Source organism: Cynocephalus volans, chromosome 7 (genome assembly GCF_027409185.1).
Source record: "Cynocephalus volans isolate mCynVol1 chromosome 7, mCynVol1.pri, whole genome shotgun sequence".
In the NCBI taxonomy this organism is placed as follows: Eukaryota; Metazoa; Chordata; class Mammalia; order Dermoptera; family Cynocephalidae; genus Cynocephalus; species Cynocephalus volans.
Genome location: NC_084466.1, coordinates 124653879 through 124681856, shown reverse-complemented (window position 1 = coordinate 124681856; position 27978 = coordinate 124653879). Strand labels below are relative to the sequence as shown.

The following is a 27978-nucleotide window of genomic DNA, read 5'->3' as shown; positions in this document are numbered from 1 at the left end:
CCATGTACATCTTCTTTAACTATACATTTACGCTGAAGATATTCATTGGGATGGTACTGAAGGAATATCCATTTTGAGTTTAATCTATAAGTCAAACAGAACTGAAAGTTGAAATAAAATACTGACAAAAAAATATTAGTGAGGAAGGTAAGGGAAAGGAGATGTTAAAAAAGTTTTTAAATGAGGTGGAAAAGAGTACTGTTATCAAGAATTAGGTGGATAACATGTTATGAGAAATCAAAATGATAAATTAAAAAGTTAAAAAGTAAAGGATTAAAAGAGAAAATAGCAAAAATGGCTGGTGAGATAGAGTAGGCAGAATTTAATGGTTGGCAGCCTGAGAACAAAATGGGGGGAGGAGAGTGTGAGGAGGACATGGCAAAACTCTAGTATAAAAAGTTTGCTGGAACAAATTGAAGGATGTATTAAATTAACAGGTTAAAAAGAAGGGAGTAAATGGCTAAGCCAGTTAATATGATCTCATAAATATATGCTCTTCAAAAACCTAAGATAAGACCCTAGAATTAGCAAATAAGTCAAATATTATCAGTTTTGAATAACTGGTTTTGTTGCAAAATAATCTGTAAAATCTTTATCAGGTACTTTAACATCACCACTAACCAGCCTAAGAAGCAAATAATTGGACATAAAGATAACCTACCCATTTTGCCTATTGGCATTTTGATATTTCCTACTAAAGGCAGTTTAGTATAGAAGCCATGTATGAGCTCTGAAATTAATCATGGGTTCAGATCCTGGCATTACTATTTACTAGATTATGTGATCTTCAGCTAGTTAAGTCAACTCATTATTTGCAGTAATTATGTTCTATAGTTTCTATGATAATACTGAATCATAGCCCCTTGAAAAAATAAAAGTTCCTGCAAGACTGGTTACAATATTTACATTTCAACTTATTAATATATAACCTTGTTTTATGTGTGTTTCTGTTTAAAGACACCTTGTGTGATATGTATGTTGGTTAACATTGAACTTAGGGCCAACAGCACTATAACTTTTGCCTGAATGAAGCTTATCTAAAACACATATTTTCTCTAAGCACATCAGTCTTCTTGCAGTTAAAAACACTTGACAGCACTTCATCACAACAGTTGGAAACCATTTTAAACAGCAAAATCAAAATAAAACACAAAAATGAAAAATTTGTGACGCTAAATAGAACATGAAAAGGACATATAAAGGTTTCAAAAGTTCATAGAAAAATTAAATTGAAGATAATATGAATCTTTCCATGAACTTTTTGAAGTACCTTCAGGTTTACAGTACAAGAGCTGAAACAAGTCAGTGTTTGACCTCAGGTGGCAGGCAACGTTTGGTTGGGAAACTCATATTTTTTCCTGCTCTGCACATGAGCATGTCCATGAATTACCACAAAAGTGCCAGGAATATTGATTTTGGGTTTACAAATATAATTTTTGTAAGCAAACTCACAAATACAGAATCAGTGAATAATGAGGATTGGCTGTACTTTATCACCCTGCATCCGCTTCTGTATTACACTTAAAATAGTGGGCTGGCCTGTTAGCTCAGTAGGTAAGAGCAGGTGCCTGTAACACCAAGGTCAAGGGTTGATCGGCCAGCCAAAAAAACCCGAAACCACAGCTTTATAGGCAAAACAGGGGTAATAACAGTACCTCTACCTAATAGAGCTGTTTTGAAAATTAAGAAAGGAAAACATGTATAGAACAATGCCTTACATATACTAAGTACTCAATAAATGTGATCTTTATTATTTCTCTTCTCACTAGTACAACTGTTCATCAAGGGCTCCAAAAGAACAGGCCACTTATAAAATGCCTGGAAGATTAACATTTGCAGATTTTTTCCAATTAAGAAAGTCAAATTTTGTCATTATGAAAAATAGTCTACAGAAAAGTAGTTATACTTCGTCTCTCCTTCTATTTATTAAATATCAAGAAACAGATTTTACATGTTTCTGTGCAGCTTGTAACAAGGATAGATTATCAAAAAAAGAAAGTTAAAGTTAAATATAGTCAAAGAAGTAAGAATACAAAAGAATTTCTTCAATATTTAAGGTAACATAAAAAAAAATATCCTGGCTTGCTATATTACCTTTGTAACTTTTAAAGATTCCTTTTTTCTCTCCAATTTCTCTTTCTTCTTCTGTTCCTGTAAGATAATTTTTTCTTGCTGTCACAAGTGGGAAATGTATAAAACATGCATCTCAGCTCTCAAATAACATGCTCATAATGAAAAAAACAAGGAGGAATTTGTGCTTCAAGCCTATATGAAGTAATGGAACAGATTTACCCTTCTGCCTTACACAACTAAAATCCACGTAAAAGATATTAAACAATGGTTTTCAGACAACATGCAACAAAGGACTGTGAAAGCTGACAAAAGGGAAATAAATGAGGTGAATCTTCTGATTGCCCATCTTACTGCCTGAAGGCAATTACCAAGCACAAATAATGGAGGGAGAACCCAAACAGAGCCCAACAGTCTCTCTGAATTGAGGAGAATTCAAAACTTAGTGGCTAACATTCTCAGTGTCAAGTACTAGAGAGAACAGGACTATACAAAGAAAGCGGCAATCTCTATGCAGTGTTCAGGCTGAGGACTGATAAATGTATGAGTGTAAGGAAACAAGGCCAGAAAAAGAGACACCAGAAAGAAAGAGGTGGAAACAATCTCCCATGTTCACAAGGGGTCAGGAATAAAGAATAGTTCACATTCCCTCAGCCAAAGTAGAAAGTTCTAATACACAGGGCAAGTAGAGCACTCAAAAGGGGAACCAAGTTATTTCCTAAACTAGAGCTGTTCCAGATGTACCCTAACAAATTTTAAAAGACACAAATGGATTCAAACCGTTTCCAAGAGGTGGTTAAAAGGACATTTGCCTTGTAACTCATTGAACTACATATTTGTTTTGTGTTTTTCTATTTGTTTTACTTTACCATATGAAGGTTTTAAAAGGACTTCAAACAAAGGAAAAAGGGGGTTTAGCTACATGTAGCAAAATCTCAATTGATAATTGTTTAATGTGGGTCACTAGGACACAAGAATTTATTGTATTCTTCCAATTTGCAAAAGTTTTTAAATCTTCATATTTCCAGTGGGAAGTAATAAACAAATATAATAAATAAAATATCAGATAAATGCAATGAGAAAAGAACAAGGTAAAGGGGATCAGGAGTATTAGCAACTTTATTAGAGGTTGTCAGAACAGGCCTCATTGAGAAAACATTTAAGCCAAGGCTTGAAGAAGATGATGAAATAAGCCAGGCATCTAGAACAGAGTTCAGGCAGAAAACAGCCAGTGCAAAGGCCCAAAGGTAGAAAACACACCTGCAAACAGGTCTGAAAGATAATGGGGTTGAGGGAAGCAGCCAAACAGTTTACAGTCTTATAGACATTATAAGGACTTTGGCCTGTCAGAAACAGCATAAGCTAGAAGGCAATAAAGCATCTTTAAAGTAGTCCAAGAAAAAAGTATTGAAGAATAAAAACTCTTTACCCAGTAAAAAATATCTTTCAAAAATGAAGGCAAATGATTTTTTCAGACATATGAAAGCTAAAAGAATGTATCACCAACGGAAAACATAAATCAATCTACAGTACCAGAAAACACATCAGTGGCAATCTGGGGATAGAAAGGTGAGGGGGGGAATCAAAAATTGGCAGGAAGAATCATTTGGAGTTGATGTGGTGGCTTCATGGGTTTATCCTTATGTCAAAACCGATAAAATTGTACATTTTAAATATGTGCAATTTAGTGCCTGTCAATTATACCTCAATGCCACTTTAAAAAAAAAAAAGTCAGCAACATAAAATTCACAATTTCTAGCATCCAAATAATCATTAGAATAAAATTCAGTCAGCAGGTGAATAGATAAATAAATGGTGCTATATTCATACAATGGAACACTTTTTCAAGAATAAAAAGAATGTCCTACTGATAGGACACAACATTAGTGAATCTCAAACACACTGAACAAAAGAAGCAAAACACAAAAGGAGTATGGTATGGGTCAAAAGTGTCCACCAAAAGTTCATGTGTTGGAAGCTTTATCTTCACTGTAACAGTGTTAAGAGGGTGAGAAATCTGATTATGATATTTGAAAGGTGGGCTTTTGAGAGGTGAGGACTGTGCCTCGTGAATGGGTTAATCAATTCACGGAGTAACGAGTTATCATGGGTGTGGAATGGTTGCTTTAAAAGACACACATGAGAGAGGTCTTGCCATTTTCTAGCCATGTGATAACCTGCATTGCCACAGGACCCTGCAGAGTTCTCACCCAAAAGGCTCTCACCAAATAAACCCCCTGGACCTTGGACTTCCCAGCCTCCAAAACTGTAAGAAATAAATCTCTTTATAAATTACCCAGTTCAGGTACTCTGCCATAAGCAACAGAAACAGACTAATAAGGAGTGCATACTATCTAATTCCATTTACATAATATTCTAGAAAACACAACACTGAACTCTAGTGACAGAAAGCAGATTAGTGGTTGCCAGGGCCAGGCATGGAGATCACTCCCAGCACAAGAGAACTTTTGAGGGTGATGAAAACATACTATCTTTCTTGATTGTGTTGGTGGCTACACAGGTCTATACATTCACTGGCCAAAACTCAAACTATAAAATCTGTATGTTTTACTGTGTATAACATAACCCAATAAATCTGTTTACAAAACCCTTTTTAAGCTATTAGCTATAATCAATCACATATACATACCTCTAATTGTTGCTGTTCCATTTTAGTCAATAAAAACTTGGAGTAGATATTGCTTTTTTCAAGCAAATGTTGAAGTCTACGATACCGAATTTCTGTGGACTCCCTATCCCAAGACATGCGAACCTATCCAAAGAAAAAATTTACATAATTACTAAAGTTTTCTGACATTGACTTTTTTCAATAAGTTTTAATGAAAATGGCTGAACAAACACTCTTTGAGCTTAAGGTATTTCCTGTAATTAATGGGGAAAAAAGATTCTTACAAGATTAAATTCATTTACTAAAGTTTATTTTTCTAATCAAAAACTGGAATAACTGAAAAGTTAATTCCTGGGTCCAACAAGCAATCAGTAGATGTAGCTTGGATAATCAAAATATTGGACATACGGTTTCTGGCTTCTACTGAGTTGAACATCCATTCAAAAAATACTTGAAATTAAAAGTCAGAAAATAAATATTTAATTCAAGTTGGATTTAAGTTTTCAAACCACCAAATGCTTTCAGAAAAGAAAATCACTTGGGCCAGCCCCATGGCTCACTCGGGAGAGTGCGGCATTACGCGGAGGCCGTAGGTTCGGATCCTATATAGGGATGGCCGGTGCGCTCACTGGCTGAGCATGGTGCGAACCACACCATGCCCAGGGTTGCAATCCCCTTACCAGTCACAGAAAAGAAAATCAGTTTATACCAGTTTTGTTTGAAAGAGCATAAGTATTTTAAAAATAATCTCATTGGCCAGGGACTAGAACCCTCTACTTTTAAAATTTTAAAACTATATTGACAAAACATTCAACATGCTAAATCAATTGATCATTTCTCACAATCCTATTCTCCTTATTCCCCACCCCCAGTATTGTGTGTTTTCCAGAACTTTGCCTTTACCCTTCACCTTTCTTTTAGCTTATTTTTCACTTCTGTACTCCTTCTAATTACAAACCTTTGCCTTCCACACTGCTTTCATGCAATATTTATTTAATGAGTAATTTCTAATAGTACACAATAGTCTAGTAGTTTAGGAAGAACCGTCTCTCAATTCACATTGACAGAAAAGCTAAATATTTTGAAAGAATAATACCAGAGGGCACAAGACAGAAAATATAAAGCAATAAATAAAACATAGTTCAGTGGTTCATAAACTTTTTCTGTAAAGGGCCAGACCATATATCTTAAAAAGTATTTGAGCACCATATGGTCTCTTTTGCAAATATTCAATTTTGCCTTTGTAGCATAAGAGCAGTCATAGATAATACGTAAACAAATGGGTATGGTTATGTTCCAATAAAACTTCATCCACATAAACAGGGGCAGGCCAAATGCATCCAGGATTGAGAAATGCCTTAGAGGGTATTTGTTTAGAACATTTTGGAAAAATACTGCCAACACAATTCATCCTGCCTAGCAATCAAAACAAATGCTTAGCCAAGTGTACCTCTTTAAATGCCAATTCCTTAACTCCAGTACAGCCTAGTCAATCAAACATGTACAGAAGCACCTAATCTACAACACCATTACATAAAGTTACTGAATGGAAAAACATAGGAAGTTAGACTTATACTATAGACAAGATGGCATCACTATAAAATTTTAAAACAAGCATCAAAAGATACATATATATTTAGTACTAAATTGTATATTACTAACTATAAATCCTGAAACATTCGAATTATTAACATTGGCGAAGTCAGATTTCGGGAAATAGATGACATCTGACCTGTTTGAAGGATAGATAAATAAGAGCAGAAGAGCTCAAGAGTTTCTGTAGAAGTTCCTGCATTAAGGAATAGTGGCCTTGGCAAGAGCACTAAGAATCATACTTAAATTTAGAATTAAAAGGACCTTTATAGATTAGATAGTACATCTCTCTCATTTTATACATCTGGAGAAAACTTTATGAAGGTTATCCAGCTGTTTAGTGTCAGATTTTTAGCATTTTGCTTTTTAAACTAAACAAAGCCACCTATACTTTTCAATCAATATGAACGAAAAAACCAATTCTACAAAGCCAACCTAAAAAATCTAACGGCCCCTTCCCTGCATAATTGGTGGCTTCAAGTTAGAGGAAAGCAGCTAATAATTTAAAGTTGCTTTAAAATGGGGGCCTATGAGTTCATTTTTATATTGTAAAATAATGCCCCAGCACCTTGCTTATTATACCTTCACTGTTTTCCTGTTCCAGCTTGTCGAGATCACTGTACATTGACTTGTATTTTCCTAGATAGTATGTCATTACTCTAGTTTTCTTTCAAAATAAATTTCTATTATAAAAGCAAAGACAATAGTAAGATATGTAAGAACAAATCTAACAAGAGTAATACATGCTCAATAAAGAAAAATTAATGTTAAAGAAAAAAAACCCCCCACCCACAATTCCACCTACACAGATAATCCCTGTTAACATCTTCTCAAACTGTATTTTCAGTTCTTTTAATACAGGTATTCTTTTACTGTGATTATAACAGGCAGTTAATGAGTGAGGTGGATATTATAGAGATGAAAATTATTCAGACTTTTAAAAGTTTAATTAAAATATTTTAACTAATTTAAAATATTTTGAGTTTAATGCAGACATAGCTGCTACCTTAATTCCTGTTCAGAATAAATTAGCACACATTTTCAAAGTAATTAAAGCTTTAAGATGCCATCACAGAACAATGTAATAAATCAGAATACCATACCAATGGTTAATCTTTAAACCCAGTCTCCCATATTTCAAAAAATATATATTTTTAAATAAATCCTCCTATCATTACTTTCTTGATTTAGCAATTTCATTATCTGTTATATTACAGTAAACTGCAGCTCCATCTGTGGAAAGCACTAAGTGCCTGGCAGGAGGCATCTCTTGGTGACTGCAGTGCAAGAGTATGCCAATGGACACTGAGTATAGAAATTCCCCACTGTCTACCCCGTTACCTTTCCCAACTCTATTCCCAGATTTTTGGGGAGGGAATTGTATTTCAATACACACAGCATATGAACCATTTTTCTTGCCAAGAAATCTCCCAACTCCAACCCTTCCTCCTCCCCCATTCCATAGGCAATGATGCTACTCTAAAGTCTTTCAGATTAACAACGACTTCTTTCAAAAGGAAATGCAGGTGAAAAGTCAAAGAAAATAATTGTAGCAAATGAATATCAAGGTCATTCTCCAGGCTCTCCACAACCTTAGAATTGCCTATGGCAAAGAAAATGCTCTCATTGAGGAACTTAAGTTAGCTCTTCCTCTCTTCAAGTACTTCTAAATACCCATAAATACTGTATTCTCAAAAAAAAAAAAAAAAAGTACTGTATTCTCCAATAAGAAAAGGAAACTTTATTTTTGTATAATGGCGGGGTTGGCCTCCAAAGACCTGTTTTTTAATCTCAAATAGGGAGGCTCTGAAAATTATTCTTAGAATTTCCTAGTCAACTAGCCAATAACCTTTTATATGGGTCAAGTGCAAAAATTAATCAAAATCTTTCAATATATGTACATAAAAAGACAATGTAATTAACAAAGGACCACAAAACTACTGTTTTACTAAATTACACACTTGTACTAGTAAGACTGAAAAAGACATGCTATTAACAGAAGGATTGAACGTGGATTAAAAATTACTTTTAGGTTTTAAGATGCATAACTTAGAGAAAGGCAAGCTATCCCATACCTATCCCTCAACAATAACAATTCCAACAAATTCAGGACTGATTGCAAAATGTTTGTTCACAAGCTTAAAAAGTTCACTGCATGTAGCAGATGTCATGTTGACTCCTAGCATTTTTCATCAGCAAATACATACAGTACTATATATCGTGACAGATCTTTTTTAAATGTGAAAAGAATGTTTCTTTCTTTGAACTAATGCATTCTGAAAATGTACTGTCATACCTTAGGCTTATTTTCTTCAAATGGTATTTCCCTACCCCCAAAACACTTTTCATAGGTATATGAAGAAACAAGATAAAACTGAAGATGTGCTACTCAAAATGAAGATTTATTATATCACTCTTAGAACCACTGAAGTTGATGCTATTCTGGGCAACTGCCTCAGGTTCTATACGTTACAGTTTACCTAGTTACATGGCTGGTAAGTACATTTATTTTATTATATTATAAAATATTCTCTTAAGTTAGCTCAATAAATATATACTGATTGCATACCATATGTCCTAGCTGCACACCCTACAGAAACAAAACTGGAAGTGTTGCACCCTCAAGAGACAAAATGAGCAAAAATTAAATAAGTGATGATCGATCCCCATATAACGACCAACTGCCAAAAATAATAATACTGTGTAATAAACAAAATACTGTGGGAATTCACGGAATGAGGAAAGGTGTTTCAAGGCAGATCTCCCAATTCTATTAACTCACATTTTCCTGGAAACAAAAGGACTCAAAGGAAAATGTTAACATATTACCTTAACTGTTGACGGTCAACCATGGACAATCAGTAGTAACAGAACTAGTATTACTGGAGTGAAAGTATAGCATGCTAGTTAAAAGGTGTGAATTCTGGAACCACATGGCCTACATTCAAATCTTGGCTCTGCCATCTGCTAGCTGTGGGACCCCAGGCAACCTCTCTGTGCCTCAGTTTCTTCATCTGTAAAATGAGAATAGAACCTACTACAAAGTACTTCAATAACAGTAGTTTATCCAAGTAATTAAACTAGGAAACTTAATGACAGTAATAGTAATTATAAGTTTAATAACAGTATCTATTTCTTAGAATAGTTGGCTATTCAATGAGTAAATAAATACATGTAAAACATTCAAAATAATGCCAACTCATAATAAATGCTCATGAAGTATTAACAATGCTAACAAGAATAATCACTATTTTTAATATAAAATAGCAACTGAACCAACTGCATTATTACCTATTTTTGGAGTGCATTATTTCCCAACTTAACTAGTTTTGTTATTGAATTAATTCAAAATTAAATTAATGTGCATTTCCTGGAGGCACAGTGGTTAAGGACAGGAACTCTGGAGACAGCCTGAGTTCAAATTTGACTTCAGCATTTACTGGGAATAATAAAAGAACCTATATCATCACAATATTGGTAGGGCTAAATAAATTAATACAAGAAAATCACTTACTAGGCAGTGCATAGAGCTGGCTATTTTCTTCCTTGCATATGCAAGAATTAAGCAACAGAGTGGAATGCTAGAATATACTTAACAAAAATCGAATTTCCCAGAGGTTAAAAACTGCTTTTAGTAATCTACAAAATACCAGTAAATAACTCTGTACAGGAAAACCATAAGTACAATAAAGCAAGTTGATCACTTAGGTGGAAAACAGCACTAATCCGCAAGGAAATTATTAGACCCAGATTCCAGCTTAGCCTTTGATTGATGCTAATTTCTACTGTCCTTAGTCTGGTACATTATTACTACAAATTTTAGAGATTAACGTTTGCCATCAGGCATACATTTGGGGTACTAATGTAAAAAGGAAATAAGGATGACAAAAGACAGAATTCATTATCGACTTCTAAAGAATTACAATGGCTAAACATGCAGTTGGAAATGCATGTTTAGCCACTAAAAAAGAGATGAGACCACTTTATAGTACACCATGACTACATTTCATAGGAGCTTATCATTCAAAGCACGTGCAAAGGTTTCTCAAAGATAGTATCTGTATACATACAAAAGAGCTGTTTTAAAGTTTACGAAAAAGCCCACTAAATACTAAAGCGAAGAACACAAACCACAACCCCGGGGAAACAAGAGATTACTGCCAGCTTTAATGGCGACTAACTTTATTCCTAAATTACCTTTTCTAGCATCTTCCGCTCTCTCTCAAGTCCAGCAGCCTCAAGCTGTTCCTCCTCTTCTAGCATGGCTGGGGTAATCACGGCCGTCTCCGGTTGTTCAACCATTTCTGGAGCTAGGGACCCTAAGAGAGGAAAAGGCTTTTAAACTGCACTTCAAAAAAAACTAGCAACTACTCAACTCTGACATTAAACAACACTCCTCCCTTCTGAAATGCACATGACCACGGGGACAACAGCATCACCTCTCAGAAGACACCCTAGGTCTTCACAACTCAGCAAGTTGTCCGGACCCGAGTGTACAAATCGATATTCTGAGGAAAATGAAGCTATCTGTATAAAACCTCTTACAGCATGGAAATATGTGCAATTCCGGGGTATCCTGCACTCGCCTCTCCACGCCTTCTCGCCTTCCTCCTTTCCTCCTCTGTCCCTGCCTGGGGTCGACCCCCTTCCACAAGCTCCGCCGCAGCCTCCATGCTGCGCGCACCCGCCCCGAACGCCGCCGCCGGCGCCAGGAGGAAGGCTCTCTGCACTCACCGCGGCTACTCGCAGGCCGCTCCGCCGGCGTGACTGGATGCTACCCGGGGAACCGGGTCTCCTCGCCACAGCGCCCTCAATACCGCGCGCTAACCCTCACAGCCGCTGCCGGCCCAGCCTTCTACCCGAATACCCAGCCAGGCAAAAACGCGCGCTTCTCCTTCGCGGGAAAACGCTGTCGTCTCGCGACACCTCGTGCTCCCCGCCCGCTCCCCGGGTTCGACAGCGCGAGATTTGGCGCAGTTTGGTTTTAGTCAGGACAGAGCTGCGGCAGCTGTGAGCGTTTCTTTGGACCTTTATATTGGGGAAACCGGGTGGTGCTGCAAAATTCTGCCTTTAACTACCGCTGTGATACTGGGCGAGTCTGCCGACTGTGGAGAGCCCAGTTTCCTCCCGTACTTGTTGAAGGTGCCGAACTACAGTTCAGCAACGCTCTTAATTTGCAAGGCACTTCACACCCTGGCTGATGCGATTAAACACCAACCAATGATCCTTTAGCTGGGAAAGATGTACGAGTACCCAGGTGAGGAAGTTAAAAACAAGTATTGCCAACCTCGCCGGCCACCCTCAGTAAGCAGTTCACAATTTGAGTGCACACCCCCGCCCCCTCGAAATGACCCAGAGGAAGGCTCTTTTGTGAGTGGAATGGGAGAGAGAAAGAACATGAAATTAAGATTATGGCAAGGTTCAAGAAAGTTGTTTAGGATAAGAAAGAGGTGAAAGCAGTGATAAACCGAGCGGTTTGGCCAGCAGAAGAGACGGAAGATTCGGGAACCAAACGCAGCAATAGTTAGAGTGAGCGCTGGAGGAAAGAGCATGGCTTTTCTTGTCGCTGGCCTTCACTTCTGCTTTCAACCCCACCTTTTCTTTTTTGCAATCCCTCTCAACTCTTTCGTCTGGCTCCCGCCTCTCCTCCCCCTTGCCAATTGCTCAGAATTTATGGCATACCTGCCACGTAACTACCTGTCCCTTTATTCTGACTCCAACAAATTTACTGATTGTACGTGCACAATTTAGGTTTACAGTGCACATCCATCATAATCGTCTTCTGCAACCGTCATAGCAACACTCTAAGATTAGCAGAGATTATTTTTATTCCTACATTACAGGTGAGAAAGCTGATGCTCAGAGATGATAGACTTGTCCAGAAGCCTAGTCACTTTGTGATAAAACAGATGAGTCAAACCCACGTCTTTTATCTCCTAGTTAAATATTTCGAGATAAAATGTAGTTTCTATTAATACCTTCCCTTAAATCCTGCCTCCTCCTAATCAAAGACAATAGCTTTCAGTCTCACTCTAAGATTTTTGATCTTCCCCAACGTATCCTCCAAAATTTCTTTCCCTCTGACTTCTGAAACACTGCTTTTTATGGGGTTTTCCCCTGATGAACTGAAAATCTTCCCTTATTCTTTCTTTTGAACTCAATTGTAGACCACGTCCCAAAGTCTTTCCTCCATCTAAAGCTTTTCTGTATATACTTCGTTCCTTGCAGCATCTGCTCTACAGGTTTTGATGATCAGCTGAAGGCCAAGTTCCCTTCTAATTCCTGAAAGTGTGGAGCAATCTGTCCAAACACAGGAGACAGAATTCAAGGCTATTTCATCTGATTTTCAGAAGACAGACATCTCAACTAATATCTGGCCCCGCACTTGTTAATAAAAGTGCGCTGGTGCATTTCCAGACACATCTTTGCCATTTTGCGGACCCTGCCCTCAGAGTGGCTGTGAAAAGTTTTGTTCATTCACTTTTATTTAAGGGTCTATATTTAAATGCCTCCTGGGTACCAGGAACTGTTATAGGAGCTGTACAGAGATGAACAGTAAATCCCTGTTGATGTGGAACTTACATTCCAGGAGTTGGGGAAAATAAGGGGGGTGGAGGGGAAGTGAGAAGTACTCTGCAAAATATTAGGACTGGGTGATTTGATTATTTTAGGTTAGGTATTGGGTGTCTGAAGAAGTGACTGACACTTAAGCAGGGAATCAAATGTCAAGAAGCCCGCCAGCCTAGGAGAAGAGCAATCTAAGCAGAAACTACAGCTAGTGCAGAGACTAAGGCAGGAATAAACTTGGGCATGTTTGAGTATCAGAAGGCTAGTACGGCTGAAACAGAGTTGGCAAGGGGGAGTGGCAAAGAAAGTCAGAGGTAGATTGTCCAGATGAGGCATTGGGATTTTCTTCTAAATAAGATGTTACAAGTCATTATTTTTCCCTACCCACCCAAAATGTTTTCCTCTTATAGGATCCTTTTTGTATTAATGGCTTCACCATCCACCCAATCATAGAAGTCAAAACAAAACCATTGCCCCCTTTGGCTTATACTAGATGGCCCCACTTCCTGCCCACTTTACAAAGTAAACAATAGCTGCAAGACAGAATTCTCCTTTCAGCTTTCCAACATCAAATTTATAAACTTACCTGCATCTGAATACCTTTTCCACTTTCCTTCATTTTATTATATTCCGGATCCGACTCCCTGCAGCCTATTCAGAAATCTTAGATTATGCATTATTCCATTCTGTTTCTTGAACCTCTTCTGAATCCTTTCCATTAGTATTTAAATACTTAAATCTCTCCCATCTTAAAAAAGAAAAAGGACAGAGGGATCCTCCTTTTCCCCCACCCACTATTATCACCTCCTTTCCCCTTTACAGTTTACCTTAGAATGATCTACACTAGCAATCTTCAATTCCTTGCCTCCCAACTATCTTCAACTACTCTTCAACTATCTGTCTGGTTGCCACACACAAGACACACTGAAGTACCTCCACTAAGGCAATCAATTACCTCCATGCTGCTAAACTTAACTAACACCTCTCAGTTCTTATCTCAACCTCACTGCAGCGTTAACACTGTTAATCACTCCTTCATTAAAACACTCTTGTCTCTTGTCTTTTCTGTCCCCACAATTCTCCTGATATACCTATTTCTGTCCTCTACTTCATTCTTGTCTACCCAACCTATAAAATGTTGAAGTTTCAAAGTAAGCCAGAAGTAATTTGATTTGAGTTTCTGGCCTATTGCATAATTTCTCTAACAGAAAAAAATTTAAATGAAAGATAAATTCAGTGAGGAATGGACCAAAATAAATATCCAATTGTCCATATCCATCATAGGTATCGCCAGACACTATTCGGGGTATTAGCAATTCAGTGGTAAATAAGACAGACAACGTTTCTGACCTCAGAGTTTACACTGCAGTAGAAAGAGAAAAAGAACTATATGAAACAATGTCAGTTAATGATATGTTTTAGATACTATAAAGAAATATGAAGCAGAATGAGGTCACGAGAATAGATGTCTAGAGAAAACTCCTCCTCTGAGGAAGTGACATTAAGCAGAGACCTGAACGAAAAGAAAATATAAGCCGTACAGAGGCACAGACAACATTTCAGAGGGAACAGCAAGAGTAAAAGATCTTAGGTAGAAAGAAGGTTAACAGACTGAGAAATGGCAATAAGTCCATTATGTCTACACAGGAGTAAACAGGTTAAGTGGTAACTGAAACTGGAGAGATGGGCAGAGACTAGATTAAGTAGGACTTTGTAGACCAAGACAGAGTTTGTATTATTATTATGAGGAATGCCATTACAGGATCTTGAGCAAGGAAATCATAGGATCTGATTTACGCTTTTAAAAGATCATAAAACATGTAGTCTAATTAAAAGTTTGGTGAGATGTTTACTTTTCGAGGGCTCACATAAGTGGCTTTAAAAATCAAATCAGAATAAATATTATGACAAAATAATGAGGTATTACCTTATTGAAATTTTTTTGTTGCTGACCGGTACAAAAATACAATTTATTTAAAATCACTTGCCCTACCATTCAAATACTTTCCAATGTACCTTTTCTCAGTGAAACTAAAATCCAAACACAGGCATTCAGAGCCTCTTACAATCTACAAAGCTTTTAGATGCTAAAATTAAAACATAAAAGCCCTGGGATTTATGTAGTAATGAAAATACATCATCTACTTACAAAATTGATTATGAATATTGCCTAGACCAGGAGAATTTGGAGCGTCACCTTCTGCTTTTATAATACTGTTGTGCATAGTATTATACCTAAAGATGAAAAATGAAAAAAAAGTATATATCCTTCTGTTGCCAATTTTATATACTCCCTCAAGTCTGTATCAGTTTATCATTTACATTTTTATTACAAAAATGATTTTCCAAATACCTTGTAATACAAAAGTTATTTTACCTTTAATTTAATAAAATCATAAAAATACCGTTTACTCAAATGTTCAACAAATTAAACACTTTTGTGATTCAGTTTTTAAAAAGTTAAGTTTCCTTTCTGGTGTTTATTAGAAAATAAATCCAGGCCACAAATGAGATGCACACAGTAAAACCTCATTAATTGGAACCAAGCGATGATCAATATGAACAGCAGCGTGTTTGGAAAGAAAAGCAATTTTGCTTACTTCCCGAGCCTTACAATTGCATGTAGCCTAACAAAATATTAAGCGCCAGTGCATGGCACATAATCAGGGATTAACAAACATTACTGCTTTAATTCAAATTTCCATGTAACCCACTTCTTTTTCAATTACACTCTTAGTAAACAAGCAATATTTTTAAAGGGCAAAGTCTTTCTCTGAGATGGCTAGTTTCCCTGAAACCTTGTTTAAAACTTACATTTCATTTTAGTTTTTACATATTGTATAGCAGTAAAGTTCTAATTAATGCTGTTTTACTACATTTAAGAATTCATATTTTAGACAATGCTTGTCAAACAGCAAAATAATATGAATTCAATACAAAAATCACTTTTTTTCCAGAAGTAAGACTTTGTTTTCTGACACTATCTGTTAATTAGTCATGGAAAATTAAAATCTGATTTTCCAATACTATCTCACACCATTTTTGCCTCTTTTTTACCAATGCCTGATGTCTGAATATGCTCTTGGAATATAAAATAATTTTATCTTATCCAAACAAAAATAGAAAATGGAAATCAAATGAAACCATATGATATTGTGAAGATAAATTATTTTATGGTTATATGCTGTAGAATTAATTATACCTTCCAAAAGTATAGACTCTATAGAGCTGACTGTTATAGGTAAAAATAGCATTAGTTCATAAGATACATTGAAAGTTGTTACCCTAAAGCCAAAGTCTTTGAAAATTTCAATACACTGTGCAAATGCTGCCTAACCTTTGTAAAGTCAAACAAATATACTCAAACCAATAACATTATATGAAGGTCATCAATTCAAAAGAAATCAACAAAAGTTGACTTTGGAAAACCATAGTTATTGGAATCTTTTAGTAGCATTTATTTGCTTTTTTTTTTTTTGGCAGCTGGATGGTAAAGGGAGCAAACCCTGGACCTTGGTGTTAGCCCACACTGTAACCAACTGAGCTAATCTAGTAGCACATTTAAATAATGCAATGTAGACCTGGGCTAAAGGAACAATAAAGTGAGAAATATATATATTAAGCAGACAAATGAAATACTATATTAAATTTTATATCTTGAGATTATAGGAAAAGTTATTTTTTAATTACAAAATATACTTTAACCAGAAAACAAAAACAGAAACTGCCATACACTGATTGTGTGAATAACCACATATTGCCTGTATACCAGGTTCAAGGGAAGATACAGTACAATATTTTAGCTGCCAGTACTGTCAGTCTCACAAGACTGAAGGTCTACCGCATCCCTTAGAAGAGAAATCACCCCCCCAAAAAAAAGCATATTCCTTTTTTCCTCCTGATGTGGTTGAATAAACCAGATATTCCCAAAGTAATAAAGACTCATTTCAAGTAATTACTCTGCTTACGAGTTTTATTTACACAGTAATTGTTATGAGTGGTTTTTAGTGAATTCCTTGTATTTACATTTTATATACACATTTATACTTGAAAGGTAAAGAAACTGTACAATAAAAAATAAGAAAAAGAAATACAGTAACTTAGGTCAATTCAGGGAACGAATACATAAAAGTAAGATTAAATTTAGGCAGGTAGAATAACCTCAATGAGATTACTGCCAGAGGTTACATTCCCTCTATGAGAGACACCGATACCAAGGATGTAGTTACCAGAATTAAAAGGTCATCCTAAAACCTATTAAAGACCCTGGACACTCCCTCAATATTTTATTACACTGCCAGTTTCCACTAAACAAGCCCCTATGACAGGAGTTAACTTCTGAGGGTTCCACTAGTAGTCCCTCAACTAGAATGACCCATGGGGTAAAAATATTTGGGCATCCTCTGGTCCCATACTCCTAAAGAGGCAGCCACTACATTAACAAGGATCTCAAGCTTGTTATTGAAAAGACTATATACCACTAATAGAAATAGTGTGCTTAAGTGTCGTTTCAAACCAAACTGCAACATAAAAACACACTATAAATCTAATTATTAACCAAATAGCATGTTATACAGCTATCACTAATAATACTCAAGTGATTTAGTTTAGGTGTAAAAATTAAATATAGTATAATAAACAATGCCAATTTACCAATGATTAATAATTTCTTTATCCATAATTGCTATCAAAGTATAGACTCAGAAAAAAAGTTAATTTTACCTTTTTATTTTACTCTTATTTCCACTGATTAGAAAAAATTATGCCTGGTGTTTTACAAGTCATGGACTTAGCTATGTATTAAGATTTCGAATTTTAAACTGAAATTGACAAATTTTGTTTCTACAGACAGTGGAGTTATTTTAACTAAAAATTTTAAAGTCTTACCGAGTAGCATGCTTGAACTCTCAGGATTCATTACTTTTAATTCTTACTAGGGAAAGTCTTCATTTATTTTTTTGGACTTACTCTCAAAGTCAAGTCTTCAATCCATTAAAGTGCAAAGAACTTTCCTTCTACCAGTTTTTTAGTTTTCTTAATGTAAAATTACTAGATGAGCAGTTTGTTAGAAACAGAGAGGCTAAAACTCTTTGATAGGAACTCCTTAAGGAAGAGAAAGAATTTCTCTTCAAAAACAAATAGACACAATATTGTGGAAAAACACCTAAACAAACAATAATCTCCCACCAATGTTTCCATTTCCCAGAAAACCCAAATTTACTGCAACCTGTGAATGAAGATAAACATCTTTAGTGACTTATATGATTTACAGTCGATGCTTACTCTTGGTCTGTAGTATCTTCAAATGGTCAGATCTGGAGATAATATCTGTACTATAATATTTTGGAGGTTAAAGTAGTATTTAATAATCATACTCAGACCTCCAAAGTGCCACTGTGGTAACTGTTAAAAAAGAAAAGATGTAAAAATTTGAAGTATCTCCAAAGCTATTTAAAAAATTTATTGCGTTAAACTGTTCACTCCAAATTATGGAGTATGAACTAGCCATTGAAACTTTCCTTTGAAAAATGGCTCCACCTACAAAATATTTTTCAATATAATACTGCCAATAAGTTACTTATTTTGTTTATTTCAGCTATGGGATTTAAAATCAGCAGTTTTCCACCTCTTGCTTCTTTTAGATTTCTCCAACATTTTTTTCCATGCTTTCTACATAGGAAACAAAAACTTCTATCCAAAAAACCATTTTTTATATTTCAATTAGCCTGTTCATTTTGAAGATCAGCTTTTCAGAGCAGGACTATTGTTCTTGTCTCCTTCTTTAATATCTTTCATTACAGATGCAAAGACCTGGAAATTACATAAAATAAAGATTAATCCTCAATAACTACCACCCAGATTAAAGAGTTTTAAATAACTAAAGTTCATAAACATAAAAAAAGCTTTAGTATACTTAACTCTATTCCCTGAAAGATTGCCATTCTCAAATCCCCTTGTTTTTTAAAACTCAATTTTATGGAATATGATTAGATTCTAATTTTCATCAATTGCCAAATATTTTGTAATTATCATTTGGTAACAGAACATTTTCTGGACCAATATTCACACATTTTATTTTCATAAGCAATAAAGCTGTGAACTTATAATGCCAATTGTCTGTATCATTCATAAATCAAGTGATAATACTGTCTTTTATGTCATTTAACTGCCAATATGTTTGCTTCCCTAGTTTCCTTATGATCAAGTGATAATGCTATCTTTTTATGTCATTTAACTGCCAATATGTTTGTTTTTTTACATCACTGACTGCCAGTATGTTCCTTTTCCTGATGAGACTAAGCACATAAAAAGCCAGAATCATATATTATATTCTTTCTACTGCAAACCCTTACTGTATAGCAGGTGTTTAATAAAATTGTTGTCTATTTGAAGTACCAAAGTAATTATATAACTGCTGTAGCAAATAAATGACTATTATGGGTTGTATTTTACTAAACATAAAATATTACTGGACTTAAATAAAAATAAAGCCCTAGGTTTGAATAGTTGAAAAGGAGGCAATCTATTTTAAATGCTTGCATTTCCAAAGCCAAAAATAATTTTTAAAAGATATATATTTTTTAATTTGAGCACTAAATTTGAGAAAAACATAACTTTTTACAAGAAGTCAACTGAATGTTTTTTTTTTTTGGTTTTTCAACTGAATGTTTTAAAACATCTATTAAAGGTAGAAAAAACGTCACTCTACCTGAGTCCATTTTTTGGTGCTATTTTGCATCTGAATGGCTGCAATACAGCCGAACAGCTTTTCTGATGTGATATCTTCTGGCAATTTAGTTAGAAATTGTGCTATGTGAATAAAGTCCATCTGTAGGAGAATATCTTCATATAATCGAAGGATACCTAATCCAGTCCTAAATAAAAATTCCTCCCCATCTCTGCAAAATACATCCCAGACTCGACAGGCCAGATCAAGTGGTAGTGATTTGCTATATAATGTGAAGATCCTAAAATTAGGGAAAAAATAGTCATTGAAATTTTTTACTCATTCATTCATTCACTCACTAAGAATCTCAATGGGAAAAAACAGTGCTTAATGAAGGATAAAAAGACAAATAAAATATGGCTTCTTCTCTCAAACTTGACTAGTGAGAAATTAAGTCATAAATAATGAAATTATGTGAATTTACAACCTTACATAGAGGTAAGGCCTGATACAAACTAGAGTGGCAGAATAGCCTCGTGGTTAAGGATATGGGTTCCGGAAACAGAACTCCTGAGTTTGAATCTTGAATGTGCCACTTATTAGCTGTGTTACCTTAAGCAAAATATTTATCCTGGCTGTACCTCAATTCCGTCATTAGTAAACTAAATATAATAATACTAGCTACCTCTCAGGATTGTTTTGAAAATTAAAGGAGTTAATAAACGTAAAGTGCTTAGAACAGTACTGGCCATAAGTAATACTTAAAAGTTACGTATTATTATTGTATGAGGAACACAATTATAGTCTTTTGTAACTTAATACAAACCCATGAAGGCTTACTTCTTTCTTTTCTCTTCCCCTTCCACAAACACCCACTGTTTTGTTTTTTCCCCTCCACCAAGCTTTATTTACCACTTCTTTTGAAGCATGTATACCTTCCAACAAAATCACTAAAATGGTTTTTCCCATCCTCTCTTACAATGTCTGACCATGTAATTCTTTATTCAGTGGTGCTTCAGGAGGCATTCTGATTGGGGAATTGGGAGAATAGGTGCTGGAGGACTTTGTCTTGAAGTTGCCTTGGCAAAAAAAGTACACAATTTTTTTGTGCTGATTGTGTTTATTTGAGGCAGTGCCAATGGAATTTGAGAAAGGGAACTAAAGGTTCTCCCACCAAAAAAGAAAAAAAAAAAATCTTTAGCACTGCCACTTATTCCTTCTTCTCTTACAAAAGTGATTATGGAATTTATATACAATAAGCTCAACAGAACAAAAGTCCATCTCTACTTGTTAAATTATAAACACATATTTAATTGCATAACAAAAAGCATACTCCGGTTAGTACAGAGAATACCAACTCAATGTTAAAAGTTGGAGTGCCTAGGCACAGTTTCTAGTACACAGTACTCACTCATTATTAGTTCCATCCTGCTCCCTGTTATCAGTTGTGATCCTGATATACCCCATGTTCACACTCCTCAAGACTGACAATTGTGGTTCCCCTCCACTTTCACAGAGTTAAGTATTTGATCTTGGTATTCTGGGTCCCATGATATAAAACCCCTCTTCTCCCCACCGTTTTGGATCCTTCCCAGAGGAACTCTAATGTTCCCAGCGGGAATGGAAGAGAATACATTAAAAAATGAGGTTTTCTAATAGTCTAAATAAAAGAAAACCCAAACAACTGGGAGGACATATTTGGTCAATGCATTCATGTATGTATGTATGTATGTATGTATGTCTCTATATTAATATTAAAGTTTAATAGCATTTACATGAAACCTACTGGTTTTGAATAATTAGGATTTAAAGTTTAAATATTCTTTATGTACTCTAGACCTATCTTAAAACCAACTCTTCATCTCTTTGGCAAAATTCACCCACCATTCCATAATCAACTGTTTACTGTTTGCCAGGCAAACCCTCCAAGTTAAAATAGAAAATCTTAAATTAGAAAGATGAAAAAGAACTTAGCACCTAAATATGGCATCATTCCTCTGTCAGAAAACTGGATAAAGCCTTGAAACAAAGTCCTTGTTAAAAAAAAAAACACTATCATAAGTATCATAAGCCCTTCTATGTTAAGAATAATAAAGGAACAGCAACTTTCTGAGAGCTTAGTATGTGCTAGCCATTGAATGAGATAATCCATGTAAAACACCCTCACTATAACTCAAGATATAGACATTATTATTCTCATTTTATAAAAAAGAAACTAAAATACAAACTGAGAGATTCTGATTTTAACCCAGAGTCTATACTCTTAATCAAATGCCTCTCCATAGCAATATGGGAGTTTCTCTATCTGTAAGGGAAGGTTCTTTATATGTATGAACCGTGCATGAGATTTACTCTAGTTCCTAAAACATATGAAAAGTTATACTTTATTTCCTTTTCATTATTATATGTTATGTATGTTATACTTACCAGTCTATCAAGTATATATCTGGTGTAAGACAATAAGACTTGAAATGAAGAAATAGTTTGGAGAGATTTTCTTCAAAGAATACTTCAAATGTTGCAAAATATTTCAACATCTACAGAGAGAAAAATAAGTAAAATTATTAAAGAATATACTCTATAAATAGATAAATTAAACCCTTAAACATTAACAGAAAATCTGCTTTATTGAGCACTTCTTTCTGAGTCTTTTCATCAAGGATTCATAAAACTATAATACAATGAAAAGTTTATATTAGATCAGATTATCTTACTCTCTTAATTACTGTTTTTCATTCCAAGAGGGCATTCAAATTACAGAAACGTATGAAGGAAAACACGATACATTTTGAAGGTTCATACCATGCTGTGATCCACACGAAAAAAGGCCAATTGGCATGGCTTATTCAGGAGATTTGCAAATGCAATGAAGGCATCTGCCTCTTCCAAGTTGAGAATAAGGACTGCTGCAATGAAGGACATCCCTTGGACCTTCAATGGGAAAAGAAATTAATCAACATGGACTTACAATAATAATTCTAAGCAGTTTATTTTATCATACTCCTGAAGATTTACAAAGTGACATTACAAAGTAGTATTAACCAAGATTTCTTTTTTTCTTCCAAGCAAAGGCAAATAAAGAGAACTCCTAATAATTATGAAACCTCCCTATTTTACATTTTTTGTTCATGTGATGTAGTTTAAAAAGTACTGGGGGGGTTTTCAAGATGGCGGTGGCTGCGGCAGCTGGCGCGGAGTAGCTGAGGTGGAAAAGGCGGCCACTGGGCCTCAGGCACCTGGGAAACTTGTGGACCTTCCTCATGCCATCTCTTAAGGGAGGACTGCTGCTGGTGGCCGGTCGTGGGGGGTGACCACCACTTTGCCCTTGGCAGGAGAGGCTGCCTCAATTACAGGCAACAGCTTTGAAGTGTGGAGCAGGAAAAGAACTGTTTCTTAGCTGCAAAAGCGAGTCTCGAGACGTGGAACGCGGCACCGGGGCTGCTGTGGATGCAGACAGGATCCCGGAGGCTGGGGCCGCGCTGAAGGCGACCAGCTGCCCTATTCAGGATTCGAGGTTTCAGGCCGGCATTAAAGAAGATTCCTGGGAGCGCCCGAGCCGCGCCGCGACTGAACAGCCCGAGGCGGCAGCGGCCGAGAACGGGGAAGGCAACAAACCAGAGACAGAGACTGAACACCCAACCTAGCACAACCCTGTGAGTGACCCCTGGACCAGTCCTGTGGGCGGCAGATGCCCACCTGGCTCCCGCCTGCACCACCAGGCCACTCACCGCCCCGGGGCTGCCTCCATTTTCCCAGGTGCGAGCAGCTCCGCCCGGCTCGGCCATCACTGAGCCCTCCCACTTGCTTGCCCTGGTGTGGGGCCTTCCAGAGCCTGTGGACCGGCCGCCCCTCCCACTCCCTCCGCGGTTCTCTGGCGGGTTGGTGGCGTGGGGCATCCCCAGCCAGTGTTGGGAGGGCAAGGAAGTACGGGCGGGCCGACTGTCACTCTACCACACCCTGGACTCCGGCCCCCAGTAAACTTCCTGTTACTGGGAGGCAGATACCATCTCTGCGGCCACCAGTTCGGAAAAAAAGCCTAACCAATGTCTGGTTGGGAATAGTGTGGTCGGAAAGTTCCCAGATCCGCTTGAACCTGCTGGAGAGCTGGCTGCAGGCGGGCGCTAGACTCGGTTTATACCGGGGGGATACAAAGGTGAACAAGTCCCGAGAAAGATCTACACAGTGCTACAAAGGCACCCAGAGCTACCGGTCGTCTGTGCCTAGCAGAAACCTGGTAGACTTCCTGGGCGAAGCGGTGCCGAGCAGGGTCTTGAAGGCCCAGCCGATAGAGGAGGGGTGCAGAAGACACGCCCAAGCCCAGCACAGTGTGCACAGAGTGGGGAGACGTGCGGCCAGGGAGGGGGAGACTCGAAAGAACCCACAAACCCGGTGGGGTCGCCACTTCACGATCCAACAGCCTGGGCCAGAGCACACGGAACAGGGAGAAGTCCTGCACAGGAAGTGAAAGCTCAACAGCGATCACACACCCTGTGGTACGTGATCCACCAGCCCAGCAGAGTCCAAGCTGAACAGAAAGGTGGCTCCCCGGAGGAGGCCACCACACACACAAGGCACTAGAGGCCAACTGAGCAGCCACGGAGGTAGCCATACGAAATTGGCAACCACAGCAACATCCTAGTTAGTCATTAGTCTCAAACCAGTGGACTGTGAAACCCCCTGCCACAAAGAATAAACAACAAAAAAAAGATACCAGAATTACAAAAAATCAAGAAAGTACACCACCAAAAGTTAATAAATCTCAAACTCTAGATCCTATAGAAAAAGAAGCCCTTGAAATGACTGACAAGGAAGTTCGAGTGATAATTCTAAGGAAACTGAATGAGAAACAAGAAAACACAGCTAGACATCATGATGAAATGAGGAAAAGTATACAGGATCGGAAAGAGGAAATGTACAAAGAAATCAATGTCCTGAAAAAAAAATGTAGCACAACTTGCTGAACTGAAGAAGTTATTCAGCAAAATAAAAAACACAATGGAGAGTTTAACCAGCAGGCTTGTCGAAGTTGAAGAGAGAACCTCTGAACTTGAAGATGGGCTGTTTGAAATACCACAAGCAGACAAAAAGAAAGAAAAAAGAATCAAGGACATGGAAGAAAATCTGAGAGAGATATCAGACAACCTTAAGCGCTCAAATATCCGAGTCATGGGTATTCCAGAAGAGGAGGAAAATGGAGATTCCATTGAAAACATATTCAACAAAATAGTGGCAGAAAACTTCCCAGGTATAGGAAAAGTCACAGATCTTCAGATCCAGGAAGCTCAACGATCTCCAAACGTATTCCACCCAAAAAGGCCTTCTCCAAGACATGTCATAGTCAAATTGGCAAAACTCAGAGACAAAGAGAGAATCTTAAAAGCTGCAAGAGAGAAGCATCAAATCACCTATAAGGGAGCCCCAATCAGGCTAACATCAGACTTTTCATCACGACCCCTAAAAGCTAGAAAGGAATGGGATGATATTTTCAAAATACTAAACGACAAAGATTGCCAGCCAAGCATACTTTACCCTGCAAGGCTACCCTTCCGAAATGAAGGGCAAATAGTATATTTCTCAGACAAACAAAAACTCCGGGAGTTCATTACCACACGACCACCCTTACAAGAAATCCTCAAGGGAGTACTGGGTTTGGTTCCTGAAAAATAACTACCACTGCCATAAAAACCCAAGAAAAATCAATACCCACTAGTATAATAAAAATGGCATTCAAGAAGAGAAAACAAGCAAACAAAAACGCTATCTACAACCTAAGGAACCAACAAACACAGAAACCAAACAGTAAATCAGAAAGCAAGGAAAAAAAGACACCTAAGACAACTAAACAACCAACAAAATGCTAGGAATAAATCAACACCTTTCAATAACAACTCTTAAAGTAAAAGGCTTAAATTCCCCAATCAAAAGACACAGACTGGCTGACTGGATCAAAAAGGAGGACCCATCTATATGCTGCCTACAAGAGACCCACCTCACCCATAAAGATTCACACAGACTAAGAGTGAAAGGATGGAAAAAGATTTACCATGCAAACAAAAAAGAAAAACGAGCTGGAGTAGCTATTCTTATATCTGACAAAATAGACTTTAAACTAAAAACCATAAAAAGAGACAATGAGGGACACTACTTAATGATAAAAGGACTGATCCATCGAGAAGACATAACAATCATAAATATGTACGCACCCAATGTTGGAGCAGCCAGATTTATAAAACAAACTCTATTAGACCTAAAAAAGGAAATAGACACTAATACCATAATAGCAGGGGACCTGAACACCCCACTGTCAATATTAGACAGATCATCTAGGAAAAGAATCAGTAGAGAAACACAAGATCTAAACAAGACTCTAGACCAATTGGAATTGGCAGATATCTACAGAACATTCCACCCAACAACCTCAGAATATTCATTCTTCTCATCAGCACATGGATCATTCTCCAGGATAGATCACATATTAGGTCACAAATCAAGTCTCAATAAATTCAAAAAAATTGGAATTATCCCCCATGTATCTTCTCAGACCACAATGGATTAAAACTAGAAATTAATAACAAACGAAACTCTGGAAACTATACAAACACATGGAAATTAAACAGCATTCTACTCAATGACATATGGGTCCAAGAAGAAATCAAGCAGGAAATCAACAAATTTATTGAAACTAATGAAAACAATGATACATCATACCAAAACCTGTGGGATACTGCAAAAGCAATATTGAAGGGGAAATTTATTGCATTAAATGCTCACTTCAGAAGAATGGAAAGATGGCAAGTGAACAACCTAACACTTCACCTTAAAGAACTAGAAAAACAAGAACAATCCAAACCTAAAGTTAGCAGACGGAAAGAAATCATTAAGATCAGAGCAGAACTGAATGAAATTGAAAACCAAAAAACAATTCAAAAGATCAACGAATCAAAAAGTTGGTTTTTTGAAAAGATAAATAAAATTGACAAACCATTAGCATGGCTAACAAAAAAAAGAAGAGAGAAGACTCAAATAACAAAAATTAGAAATGAAAAAGGCGATATTACAACTGATTCATCTGAAATACAAGGAGTCATTCGAGACTACTATAAACAACTATATGCCAACAAATTTGAAAATCTGGAGGAAATGGATAAATTACTGGACACACACAAGCTCCCAAAACTGAACCATGAAGACATAGAAAATTTGAATAGACCAATAACAATAAAGGAGATTGAAGCTGTTATCAGAAGGCTCCCAACAAAGAAAAGCCCAGGACCAGATGGATTCACAGCAGAATTTTACCAAACATTCAAAGAGGAATTGACACCAATTCTTTACAAACTATTCCAAAAGATTGAAACGGACGCAAATCTCCCAAACTCATTCTATGAAGCAAACATCATCCTGATACCAAAACCAGGTAAAGATATAACCAAAAAAGAAAACTACAGGCCAATATCCTTGATGAATATAGAAGCAAAAATCCTCACTAAAATACTAGCAAACAGAATACAGCAACACATACGTAAAATTATTCATCACGATCAAGTGGGATTCATCCCAGGGATGCAAGGTTGGTTCAACATACGCAAATCAATAAATGTGATACACCATATTAATAAACTCAAACACAAGGACCATATGATCATATCTATAGATGCTGAAAAAGCATTTGATAAAGTTCAGCACTCATTCATGACAAAGACCCTCTATAAGTTAGGTATAGAGGGAAAGTATCTCAACATAATTAAAGCCATATATGCAAAACCCACAGCCAATATCATCCTGAATGGGGAAAAGCTGAAAGCTTTTCCTTTAAGAACAGGAACTAGACAAGGATGCCCACTCTCACCACTCCTATTCAACATAGTGTTGGAAGTACTAGCCAGAGCAATCAGAGAAGAGAAGGAAATAAAGGGCATCCAGATTGGAAAAGATGAAGTCAAACTGTCCCTGTTTGCAGATGACATGATCCTATATATTGAACAGCCTAAAACCTCTACAAAAAAACTGTTGGAATTGATAAATGATTTCAGCACAGTAGCAGGATACAAAATCAACACACAAAAATCAGTAGCATTTCTTTTCTCCAATAGTGAACATGCAGAACGAGAAATCAAGAAAGCCTGCCCATTTACAATAGCCACCAAAAAAATAAAATACTTAGGAATTGAGTTAACCAAGGAGGTGAAAAATCTCTATAATGAGAACTACAAACCATTGCTGAGAGAAATTAGAGAGGATACAAGAAGATGGAAAGATATTCCATGCTCTTGGATTGGAAGAATCAACATAGTGAAAATGTCCATACTACCCAAAGTGATATACAAATTCAATGCAATCCCCATCAAAATTCCAAAGACATTTTTCTCAGAAATGGAAAAAACTATCCAGTCATTTATATGGAACAATAAAAGACCACGCATAGCCAAAGCAATGCTGAGCAAAAAAAATA

General features: G+C 36.7%; 2 protein-coding genes across 7 annotated transcripts in view; both read right to left on the bottom strand.

Annotated features, from left to right (window-relative positions):
• Positions 1 to 13461, bottom strand: part of HELLS (helicase, lymphoid specific) — a 41436-nt gene extending 27975 nt beyond the window's left edge. For 4 of the 5 annotated variants that reach the window (XM_063102335.1, XM_063102337.1, XM_063102336.1 and 1 more), the window contains exons 1-4: positions 11027 to 11048; positions 10490 to 10611; positions 4721 to 4843; positions 2095 to 2151 (exon numbers count right to left, since the gene is read on the bottom strand). In XM_063102335.1, coding sequence (XP_062958405.1) covers positions 2095 to 2151; positions 4721 to 4843; positions 10490 to 10594 — 285 coding nt within the window. In that variant the 5' untranslated portion in view covers positions 10595 to 10611; positions 11027 to 11048. Of the gene's footprint in view, positions 1 to 2094; positions 2152 to 4720; positions 4844 to 10489; positions 10612 to 11026; positions 11049 to 13445 lie in introns of those variants that run through there. The other variant, XM_063102334.1, reaches the window with a different exon arrangement.
• A 4126-nt stretch (positions 13462 to 17587) lies between these two features.
• The window catches only part of TBC1D12 (TBC1 domain family member 12), a 120683-nt gene continuing 110292 nt past the window's right edge, over positions 17588 to 27978 (bottom strand). Inside the window, exons 10-13 of one of the 2 annotated variants that reach the window (XM_063102697.1) lie at positions 22329 to 22457; positions 21954 to 22063; positions 19569 to 19827; positions 17588 to 18670 (exon numbers count right to left, since the gene is read on the bottom strand). In XM_063102697.1, the coding sequence (XP_062958767.1) occupies positions 18602 to 18670; positions 19569 to 19827; positions 21954 to 22063; positions 22329 to 22457 (567 nt within the window). In that variant the 3' untranslated portion in view covers positions 17588 to 18601. The remainder of the gene's footprint in view (positions 18671 to 19568; positions 19828 to 21953; positions 22064 to 22328; positions 22458 to 27978) is intronic. The other variant, XM_063102698.1, reaches the window with a different exon arrangement.